A 12587-nucleotide genomic window follows, 5' to 3' on the forward strand; every position below is an offset into this window, starting at 1 on the left:
GTTACTCTAACCCGAATTGAATCTTGATATCACCTTCTTCTTTTAAACTATATTTGTTAGCTCCCATAGGGCACAACTGAGATGGGTGTGGTCAATTGTATATATCACCGTTAATATTGAAGGTAATACCAATACTTACATTTCTCTACCTGAATTGTAAATACTGATAATCTTCATTAACTAGGTACCTCGTACCCTTCGTCATCTTGCTTGTTTTACTTGCTGAAACTTGTGTCTACTTTCCGATTCACTTATTCCTTTTTACTATACGAGTGGACAGATATTCTTGTCTTAGGGATCCTTATCAAGAAGCTTACACATCTTAGAACACACATGATCTACTGAAGACCCCACATTTGCTCATCATAAGTGTCACACCTCCTATTTCCGCCCCCGCGAGGGGTGAAGGAGTTTTTCCAATTAAAGGACAATCGAAACGGGATTTGTTTGTTTATTTCAGAGTCGCCACTTGGGAGAGTTAGGGTGTCCCAAGTCACCAATTTAATCCCGAATCGAGGAAAAGAATGAATCTATTTAACAGTCTGCACACCAGAAATCCGGATAAGGAATTCTGTTAATCTGGGAGAAGGTGTTAGGCATTCCCGAGTTCCGTGGTTCTAGCACGGTCGCTCAACTATCATATTCGGCTTGATTATCTGATTTTATACAAATATGAACTTATGTGCAAATTTTAACTCTTTACCACTTTCATTATTATTATTATTATTATTACAGGGAATTGCAACGTTGTGAAAATGTATCTCGAACCGCGTCACAATCAATGTACCCGTGGTCGTCGACACACTTTGACTCCGTTGAGATTTGGATTTGGGTCACATAAATGTGCACCCGAGTTTAAGAAAATTAAATTATTAAAGGCACGCCTAAAGCGACTAGCGTATCATTTACTTTGGGTAGGGCCGTGAAATTTTGTTAAACGGTCCATCCCGATGTCTAAGCAATTTTATAGCAAATATTTACTGAGGGCCCCGCAATTTTGTATTTTTATTCGGCGAGGCTCATCTCATTCTTATTTTTTAAAAAGAAATTTGCAACGTCATGGACACGCATCTCGAACCACGTCACAATCAATGTACCCGTGATTAGAGACACATTTCGACTCCGCTGAGATTTGAATTTGGGTCACATAAATGTGCACCCGAGTTTAAGAAAGTAAGATTAATTAAGACGCGTCCTAAAGGACTAGCGTGTTGTTGTTTTGGGTAAGGCCGTGAAGTTCTCTAAACGGCCTATCCCGAGTTCTAAGTAATCAACACATACATTTTGTGAGGGCCCCGCAATCTATGCGTTTTATTTGGCGAGACTCGTCTCATTTTTATTTAAAAGGGCGTCCTATAGTGGCTATGTTTTCTACTGAGTTTGTCTCTAATAATGAAAGAAGAGTAACGGTCCAATCTTTATTTTTCATGCTTACAAGTTAGTTATAGTCGGGTTCCGAATATGATTTGCCAAATCCGAAATATGACCGCGTGCCTGGGCAGTCGTTTAGATATCATGGGCCCAGGCCCAGCGCACACTGTATGGGCTGGACCTGGGCCATTCCTTTTCCTATAAGGGCCTGTTAGTTCATTCGACTCAGGCCCAACATTTATAAGGTTGAAATGGAAACTGTTGTTATTTTATTCTAATGATATTGTTGCAAGTTATAGCGAGACAACCTGCTAAATGGAGTAAGATTAACTAGCAATGGACAATTTAACACTTAACATACGTTAGAAGATATGCTAATCACAAACACAGCTAAAATTCCAGATATTGTTTACTACATTCTTACTTCTTTTCTATCTACCAACATACATACATAAGGTGATACAAAGTAACCATACGCGAGGCTTAATTATACATGAGGACTGCCTTCATTATCCTAAATAGAAGATGTGAACTATTATATATACAACTTTAATGTTCAATATACATACTGAAACAGATTCGAAAACTCGGTAAAAAAACAGCTTCAACGCTTCATTTTTTTGTATTCATACTTCAACTTTCAGCTTACATTGACAGTGTATCAGTGGTGTACCTGGTATTTGGGAAAGCAAAAGAAGAAGCGGAATGATCAGTGCAGCAGTAGCACACACACACACAGCAACAACAGCAACAAGAAAAGCAGCACTCAGCAGCAAATAACCCAGCAGGCAGATTTTGTTAAACCAAAACAAACCCAGCAGGAAAACCCAATAATGGCCAGTAAGAGGAACAAGCGACAGATTTAGACCAAACAGGAGACCAGTGAACTTTCAAACCAACAGAAAACCAAGACGCTCAGCTGAAACAGTGTTCAACAAGTAAAGAAACCAGGGAAACTAAACTGAAACCCAGCAGTATCCCAACACAACAGACTGGTGCACGAAAGCAGTAATTTCTGATTTTTGTCAAAACACTCAAGAAAAGCAACCTCAAACTCTTTAATGTAGAAGTTTAGCTTTAACACTCGACCTCTCTCAATTTCTAATGTCCAACCCAGAAAAACTGTCCAGCCAAAGAAAAAACTCTCTCCAGGCAAAACCCCCCCCCCCCTCTTTTGTTCTAAAACCAGCCTATTTATAAGCAAAGTAGGCAAGCACCAGGCTGCCTTGATCCCTGCAGCCCTCAACTCTGCCCATACCCCTTTATTTCCCATTATCAGGTGTTTCGTGCCCCAAATGGCATGGACAGCTGACAACAAACAACTAATCCCCCATCAATTCATTTTATTATTACTCAAATGTTATGAGCCTATTATAATACTCAACTAACATCCCATGTTATCAAGTTTTGTTCCCCACTATTGTATTAGTTTAATCATACTTCAGTACCCTACTGACAGCCCAACTTAAACTAACCATTTCTGATCTTTTCAAACCCCAAACTACCCCTTTTAAACCCCTGGTTATTACTGTTTTAACCTAAACTTCAACAAACTGAAATTTGAACTTATGGAAGTTCAAACTCAACAACTATCCTAAACTGAGTTCCAGCTATTGTACTGCAGCTACAAACCATTCACAAATAGTTTCAAACAATAAGCTAAATGACAATGGTTCGATCAATCATATGAAGCTTATCAGAATCAGGACATTTGAACATTCAGTCCTATAAAACTAATCGACGACGTTTATCTAATCGACTATACTAATTATAACGTAGAACAATCAGTCGATCAAACAAATAATACGAACAGGGCCCCAAATGGCTTCAAACAACTTTGCACAAAACAGAAGAACAACATGAATGGAACACATGATGACACTGATCAAATCGAGTATGTATATCACCATACGTATTCAACCATAAACAGAAGAATAGTCGACCAAATAAAAATGTCTTACGAAGACGAAGGAAATTGAAAGAACACATCAGAAATACCAACAAACTAACTAAACATGTTAACAAACTCAAACAACATTCGAACCAGAAACAGAAAAGAAAAAGAGAACTTACTCTGGAAGCTCAACAACAAACGACCCAAGCTTTGACTGGACTTGACCATTTGAGGTCGAGCAGACTTTAATAGAGGTGTTCTCAACCGAGAACACTTCGATTATGGTCTATTAGACCCCAACCCTCCGTTTAAACTGGTCGGATTCCCAAAGTTCTTGTGTTCTAGGGTTCGAACAGTCCGATTTGGGGCTTGAGGATTTGTGGGTAGATTCGGACCAAACCAAACTTGGTTTGGTCATGAGTGAGGGCAGGGTCGTGTGTGAATCTAGGGTGGGTTGGTGTAGATCGGGGTTTTGTTCGAACCTTCAAACGAAGATTCGAGACGATGGGGAATGATTCGAGGCCAACTGCTAACAGATTTGTGTTCAGGGTGGTTGGGTGCATCAGGGGTGTTATTTTGGTGGTCACCGGCATCGTGGTTGCCGGATTTATGGCGAGGGTGAAGGGTGGCGGTTAGGATTTGGCAAGGGGTGTTAGGTTAGTCTCTTGAGAGAGATGATGGAAGGGGGGTGTTCGGATGGGGGGCGCGGGGTGTGATGAGGGGTTTATATATGGGACGTGGCAATTAACTTGAGCCGTTAGATCAAATGATCTCAACGGCTTGGATTAATTGGTGAGGGACAGGACGGGGTCGTTTGGTGTAGAAACGGGGTCGTTTGGTTTTAATGAGGGGCTTGGTCGACCCAGGTAAGCAGGTCGGTTTATGGACGCGATCGTGGACCGTTGGATGAGTATGGATGAACGGCTCAAATCAAACGCCCTATGCGGCGTCGTTTGGGGGCGTCCCTGGAAGGCCTGGTTTCGGACTTGGTCATTGTATTGGTTTGGGCCTGATTTCAGTTGAATTTTTGGCCCAAATCCGATATTTTCCTTCTTATAATTAAACAAAAATTCCTAAAAACCAAAATTAAACTACACAAATATTAATTAACACCTAACAACAGTTATCACATAAATTAAAACATTTAATAAAATCACCATGACAACAAAAATAGAATAAAAATGCATATTTTTGTGATTTTCGCTTTTTAAAACCAAATAATGGTTAATTAATTCCTAAATGTATCATGCATGCGACATGTATTTTTGTATTTTTTAACTATAGCAAGGCGAGCATTTATGGACAAAACAATTATCAAAATATCACACAAATCCTCAAAATTGTACCCGAAGGTAACTTGTTTTATTTCTTTTCCGATTTCTTTTGGAGTATTTTCCGTGAAGCAAAAATCACGTGCTCACAATAAGCATGATGCAAAATCGAGTTCCTCTGACTCAACTCTTCCACAACCACATTCAATCTCATACCAACTGTTTATTTGGATGAGGTATCATTGTATTACGAACACAATAGAATTTAGAAGTTTAAATTCTTACAATTGAGCTCTACAACATGATCTAGAGTAAGAAGAAAGAGTGACAGTCCTAAACGCCTGTAGCCTCCTGCTTATAAGTGTGGTGCATAACACACCCATAAACAAGACTCTACTAGACATGACTTGTAGACTTTCTAGGACATAACTTCTCTGATATCACTTCTGTCATGACCCAAACCGAAGGGCCGCGACGAGCACCCAGTGCCTTAATCAACCGAATACCAATATAACATATCTTTATTATTATACTATCTTGAGTAAATGAGCCAGAAACACGTCATGAGATAACAAGAATAAAACGTAAGGTAATACTCAACATATGATGACCCAACATGATATTCAAACTTATACATATGACATACGGGCCTATAAAACCGACATGACCATTTGTAAACTCAACACATATGCCAACAAGGCCATACAAGTATCCATAAACCCGACATTTGTCTACAAGTCTCTAAGAGTACATAAAATCATAAAGGTCGGGACAGGGCCGGACATACCAATCAATACATATCCAAAGCATACTGACCAAATAGGCAACTCTGGAGCAAGTGGAGTGCACCAACACCTCCGCTGAGCTGATAGCCTACTAGGAAGACTGTTAACCTATCAATCGGGACCTGCGGGCATGAAACACAGCATCCCCAAGCAAAAGGAACGTCAGTACAAATAAAGTACCGAGTATGTAAGGCAGGAAAGCATAAACACGAACATTAATGTAAAGAGAGATAGAGGAGATACAACCTGTAATATCTGTGTGCCTCTGGGGGCTACTGACATGAAATGTGTAATACATATATATAAATAAACTTTTAAAAATATACGCCTTTGTAGGCATCATCATTATCATCATATCATACCCGACCTCAAAGAGGACTCGGTAAAAACGTACACGGCCACGTGGAGCTCGGTAAATCCAACTGATCAGTGATTGCACAATAGGTGTCGTATCCGGCCTACTATAGCGCGGCTCGGTAGAGTAAAATAGATACTATATATAATGCATGCTAGACTCATAGAATCACGTTCTAAACCTTTTGGAGTGACTTAAGGTCGTTGCACCTTAGATTAACATTATGGACATCATACCATCAATATGAGCTTCTATAGGATTCAAGGATCATATATACTTGCTTAAAATAACGTTATAAGGAAAGAACAACATGGGCAACCTTAGTTCTAGGAGTAGATCCGTTATGAAATAACATATTCACTTCATTTTAGATCATGCCAAAAGAAAGAGGGAAGTGCCTTAACATACCTTAACCACGGTGAGTCCTTAATACCTCCCAAGCTACTTCAAACAACTCAACTCAATCTACCATTGCATAAGGAGATTCAAAATCAGTGTTGAATAAAGGCCAAGTCTGCAACTTTAACTTGTAGCTCGTTTATATAAATTTGGGCAGCATCTCGCCCGTAGCAAGAGCCTCCTCCAATATCATATACCAACAATAATTACTAGAGAAATCCAGCAATACATAATTATCAATAACAAGACATCATAAAACAACAAGTCATAACTATTTTACGACGAGCGACAAGCTCAAATTGAAATTCGTATACCCCATATCATCCCTTATAGACTTTTTACTTTAACTTAATAGTATTATTAACATGATAATGAAGTCATTAATCAATAATTCCAGCCTTATACCATATATCCATAACAAAGAAAATGATCCACAACTCCAATTATTCTTAATTAGCAACTTTATACACTAGTCCATGTCTAGTTCATCCATTTAACTTAACCTATGCCAAGATAACCTTAAGCGCCTGTAGGAAGATAATATAATTACCTCCTACAGTGGATGCAAATCGAAATCCATGTTATATTTAGCTTACAACAGCCCAATATCAATTCATATCCAAAACGACGACTATAGTAGTGTCAAACATAATGACTAATCCATGATTTTGCCATTATGTGGTGTTTCTCCACACCATTTATCCTCCAAAAACTCAATTTAACAACAACAAAATAGACATCCCAAAAGCTATATGAAATAGCCCAAAAACAGTCCATTACAAGTCAAATAACTCGAACTCACGTCTTCCAATCACCATCCCGTGAGTTCTAACTATTATGAAATCAATTAATCAACCTTCCTTGATATTTAAGAGCTTAAAACCAGAAATTAAGAATTTTCTTAACTATTAAATACCTTTCAAAACTCAAACTACAAAGAAAAAGAGAGGCAATATAACAATACTTACGCTGTGGGGATTGTTCTAGTGTTATTGCTTCTTGATTTCGTGCCCGGGATGATGATATTGTTTGAAACCCTTGTAGAGAGCTTAAGGGTGATGTTAGGGGTCTTATTTGGTCGTGCTCTCTGGAAATATGCAGAAAGAGACGAGATAAAGGAGATAATCTCCATTTTGTTGAAAAGTCAAACGGTGCTACTTGACACCCTATAATTGGCTCGTCTTCAACGCTTATAACTTTTTATCCGGGTGTCGTATGAGCAAACGGTTAAGAGCGTTGGAAACTACATTCTAAGACCTTCAATTTGGTATATAATATGTCCCAAAAGACCTCATATAGTACACGAAATTTATTACTCAAAAAGCTTCATTACAAGGCAAATCCTTAGTCGGTTTTTTCCGCAACTTAAATCCGATTTTCTCAAACTTTACACTTCATATACAATCATCATATATAGTCATATCATGGCTTTAAACTCATTTAAATCATGATTGAAAAGTCTCATATTTATCTTAACTTGCTTAACACTTCAGCAAACCTTTCTCGTCCTTATAGATAATTTCATCCTTTTTGAGCTTACATCAATTGACTCACGACTTACTTTTAGGTACAAAAACATGGATTAACAATTTAGTTCATTTATAAAAACTTCAGTACTTGATAAGCTGAAGTTTTTTACTCTGGATTCAATAGTTTTATCGTAAAGTTTTTTCAAAAACTTCAGCATAGATGCTGAAGTTATTTAGTTCATTTATAAAAATTTCAGCACTAAATAAGCTGAAGTTTTTTTAGTCCTGGATTCATTAGTTTTGTCATAAAGCTTTTTCACAAACTTACCAGAAAATGCTGAAGTTATTTAGTTCATTTGTAAAAACTTCAGCACTATATAAGCTGAAGTTTTTGAAAAATCTTTCTAACATACTAGATAAATAATCAGATTGTCAACAGTATCTAAATCATAAATTTTGAAAACAATAAACGTGAAAAGAACAGAATTATCATGAAAAGAATCACTAAGTATGACCTTAAACTTCCCGTACGTGGAAATATTTACAAATTATTGTCTACTAACTTACGTAATTATTTATAATTTATTTTTAAATAATCTGGTAAACATACTTATGACAATCATCCCATGAATTGAAGTTTCATAGCAACATCAACAACGACAGAAGAAAGAAGAAGAAGAAGAACAAGAAGAAGGAGAAGAAGAAGAAGAAAACGAAGGAGGAGAAGGAGGAGGAGAAGGGGAGCTGAAATTGTTTAAAAAGTAGGTACAAGTTTAAAAAATTTTAAAAAATGAGTATAGGTTAAATGGGGGCGACCAAATAGGGCGCCCCGTGCAATTCTTACTACTTTAATACATCAAATCAAACAATGGATAAAAAATATGTCAGCATAACTAATCTTAGCATAACTAATACCACCATTACTAATCATCATATTTAGCATTATTCTTATGCACCCTACCAAAACAACCCCTAAGGTGGAATTGGGATAAAAATTAGTTGTCTAAAACACATACATAAACTATGAGCTTTTGCATTTAAACATTTCATTGTTTTCCTTTTCTTTTCTTCTCTTTTTCAAATAGTTTTTCTAATTGGTGAAGTAGTTCGTCATTAAGTATATATGCAGTGCCTAATGCTGCATTATGTTAATTAATTTCAGGTGATTAAGCTGTCCAAGGAGGAGGAAGAGTAGTAAAAATAAAGTTTTAATGTTTTATTCTAGATCATGTATTAGCAGATGATTTGCTATTAATTATCCTTTATGTTAAAAGTCTCTAGGTTATATTTTTGGTCTTCATTGTGTTTCAGTAATAACTTGGCATATTGTCAAAATCTTAATACTCACTCCGTTCCAATTTATGTGAACCTATTTGATTGGGCACGGAGTTTAAAAAAAATGAAGACTTTTCGAATTTGTGGTCTTAAACAAATCAAAAGGGGCATAGAGTATTTGTGTGGCTATAAAAACTTTTCATTAAGAGTAGAGTTATAAGTTTAAGCTTAATTGTTACTAAATTTAGAAAGAGGTCATTCTTTTTGGAACAGACAAAAAAAAAAATAGATTCACATAAACCGGAAAAGAGGGAATATTAATAATAAAAATATTATTATACATAAAATCTCTCATATAGTATCCTTTAAAAAGTGAGCTTTACAAAAAACTCCTATGGGTTTCGAGGTTCTATATAAAAATTTAATTGGCAGATTTAAGATGTTGTGCATATGTTTGTGGGGGCTTTATATAATACAACTATTGGCAAAGAAACTACAAAAGAAAAAGAGAAATTATTTTTAAAAAGAATTGCGGTGCGGGGCGGAACGGGATGGGCGAACGCGTGTGAAGTGTGAGGTGAATGGATGCCGGTTTAAATTTTATGAGGGGAGGGGCGGGTTGAAATTGTGGAGGTTCAGACAGAACCCACCCGCACCGTCTGCCATTCCTGTGACTCTATACAACACTCTCTCTCCTATGCAACTCTCTCTCTCCTAAAAACCTCTTTCTTATCTCTAAAAAAAAGAAAAGAAAAAAAGAAACCACCCCATAAGGCCATAATCATATACATGTAGCAGAAATCCCATCAATTTCTGAGTCCACAGAATTCAACTATTTTCCTTAGCTCAAAAGAAAAAAGAAAAGAAAAAAAAATGAAGAGAGGGCACACGATGCCGTATGAGCAACTGGAAGATTCATTTTCAGGTGGTTGTAGCTCCGCCGCGGGTGGCGGCGGTTGTTCCGGAAAAGGAAAGATGTGGGAGGAAGATGGAGGAGTTGATGATGAGCTGCTCGCTGTTTTGGGTTACAAAGTGAAGGCATCAGACATGGCTGAAGTTGCTCAGAAACTGGAACAGCTTGAGGAAGTTATGGGTAGTGTTGAACAAGATAATCTTTCATTTCTTGCTTCTGAAACTGTTCATTATAACCCTTCAGATCTCTCATCTTGGCTTGAATCTATGATATCTGAGCTCAATCCGCAAGACCCTTTTTCCAATTCATCTTCCTCCTTCCCAACAAATCAAGTTTATGAGGATTCCTCCTCCTTCGATTCAGATCTAACAGCTATTCCAGGTAAAGCCGTTTTTCCCCAAATTGAAAATCCAGCTCATGAACCGCAGGTGCAGCAGCCACAGAGCAAACGATTCAAACCCACTACAGCAACAGAGTTATCGTCGTCGTCCTCTTCAAGCATCTCCGTGGGGGGTGGTATGTGGGGAAGTTTTCAGAGCGAGTCAATTTCCACACGGCCGGCTGAGTCAACTCGGCCCGTGGTGCTTGTTGACTCGCAAGGCAACGGCGTTCGGCTCGTCCATACATTAATGGCATGTGCAGAAGCAATTCAACAGGAGAAGATGAAATTAGCTGAAGCTCTATTGAAGCAAATTGGATTCTTAGCTGTGTCACAAGCTGGGGCAATGAGAAAAGTCGCGACGTATTTCGCTGAAGCTCTGGCAAGGAAAGTTTACAGATTGTACCCTTCAAACCCTAACGATCCTGCCTTCACCGACCTTCTACAGATGCACTTTTACGAGACTTGCCCTTACCTTAAATTCGCTCATTTCACTGCAAATCAAGCCATTCTTGAAGCTTTTGCAAACAAGAATAAAATCCATGTGATTGATTTCAGTATGAAACAAGGTATGCAATGGCCTGCTTTGTTACAAGCCTTAGCGTTAAGGCCAGGTGGTGCACCAACTTTCAGATTAACTGGAATTGGTCCGCCATCACAAGATAACACAGACCATTTGCAACAAGTTGGTTGGAAATTAGCTCAATTGGCAGAATCAATCAATGTTGAATTCGAATTTAGGGGCTTTGTTGCCAACACTTTAGCTGATCTCGATGCGTCCATGTTCGATATCCGTGAAGGCGAAACTGTTGCAGTGAATTCCATGTTCGAATTACATCAGTTGCTAGCTAGGCCTGGAGGTATAGAGAAGGTGTTGTCATTTGTGAAGGACTTGAAACCTGAGATTTTCACTATCGTCGAGCAAGAAGCTAATCACAATGGACCGGTTTTCATGGACCGGTTCACGGAGTCATTGCATTATTACTCAACCCTTTTTGACTCGTTGGAGGGTTGCGGCAGCGGTGGCGAATTAGGGCCGGTGAGTGACCAAGATAAGTTGATGTCGGAGGTGTATCTAGGGCGGCAAATCTGCAATTTGGTGTCGTGTGAGGGTGTAGACCGAGTTGAGAGGCACGAGACATTGGCTCAGTGGAGAACCCGGTTTAACTCGGCTGGTTTTGAGCCGGTTCATTTAGGTTCTAATGCATTTAAACAAGCTAGTATGTTACTAGCTTTGTTTGCTGGTGGTGGTGGATACAAAGTGGAAGAAAATAATGGTTGTTTGATGTTGGGTTGGCATACAAGGCCCCTAATTGCTACCTCTGCTTGGAAACTCAGTAGTTAACTCACCGAGTCGGTTCGTTGGCGAGTTGCTTAAGTGGTTCACTCGGTTTTTGGCCTTTCTTGTTCCTTTTTTCCTTTTTTACAAATTTTTAGCAACTTTCTTTTAATCTTCTCTTTTACTAGGTGTTGAGATCTGTTTTATTAAATATATTTTGGTTTTTGGTGGATCGAATCTTGTAATTTTCATGATGAATCTGAACTGTCCAATGTGTATTTACATATGAAAAAGAAAAAGAAAAAAAAAGGACTCTTGAGTGTGGAGTTTAACAATAAGAACATGTAATAAGTTGAATATCATCTTTTCATTTTTTGAATTCTCTATGTTTACCAATAAAAATCGTATAACAATTGAATTTGTAAGCGGTTTTAATGATATGTGGATTAACTTGACACAAAGTAATAGATTAAGTTGCAATTGAAATAAACAATGATAAAATAACAGCAAACCACACGAATTGAACAATTTCAGTCTTGGAAGGTCAGTCACACTTCGGGCCGTTTATCGGGCGGTTATTTACTTTTAACGGTTTGGCTTATCGGTTATCAGCTTGTAAATGTATTAATCCGCTAGCCATCCGATAAGATATCGGACGGACATTTCAGATCTGCACGAGTTCCAGCAACACGTTTGAGTAGCAGGGCTACTGGAAACACCAAGTATAGTGTTACATTTCAGCTAGCTAGTTTATTGGTCTTGTTCACAGATCATAAAAGTTGTGTAGAACCTTGTGAATGTTCTAAGAAGATAATTACAGTAAAATAACGTTAGTTTTGTGTCTTAAGTGAAAATACAACAAAGTGTTAATTAGCATGAAACTTGAGAGTAACATGTGACTAAACCCCAAGGATAAGTATAAAGTCGAAATGTCTAATAGAGGTCCACTACTGGAAGTGTGGAAGTGTGGAAGGAATTTTTATTATTTAATATACATAGTAATATATGGATAAAATAAATTATATATATATATTCTTAACGGGTTAACGGATTATCCGTTAAGAAAATTTAAAAATCCGCCCCCAAACCGATAAGCTGTTAATAAAAAAATTTCAATTCGTTCCCATCCATTAAACCGTTAATCCGATACCAATAAGTCATTAAGCCACTTTTGCAGTTCAGATTTCGGTTTTGGTT

General features: G+C 37.8%; 1 protein-coding gene across 1 annotated transcript; it reads left to right on the top strand.

The window, feature by feature from the left end:
* The first annotated feature begins 9441 nt into the window (after positions 1 to 9441).
* On the top strand, positions 9442 to 11769 carry LOC104236767 (DELLA protein GAI1-like). Its single transcript, XM_009790774.2, has one exon. It carries the CDS (start codon positions 9693 to 9695, stop codon positions 11454 to 11456), a length of 1764 nt encoding a protein of 587 aa, XP_009789076.1. The 5' UTR covers positions 9442 to 9692; the 3' UTR covers positions 11457 to 11769.
* The last annotated feature ends 818 nt before the right edge of the window (positions 11770 to 12587 follow it).

This window comes from Nicotiana sylvestris, chromosome 3 (genome assembly GCF_000393655.2).
Source record: "Nicotiana sylvestris chromosome 3, ASM39365v2, whole genome shotgun sequence".
NCBI lineage: Eukaryota > Viridiplantae > Streptophyta > Magnoliopsida > Solanales > Solanaceae > Nicotiana > Nicotiana sylvestris.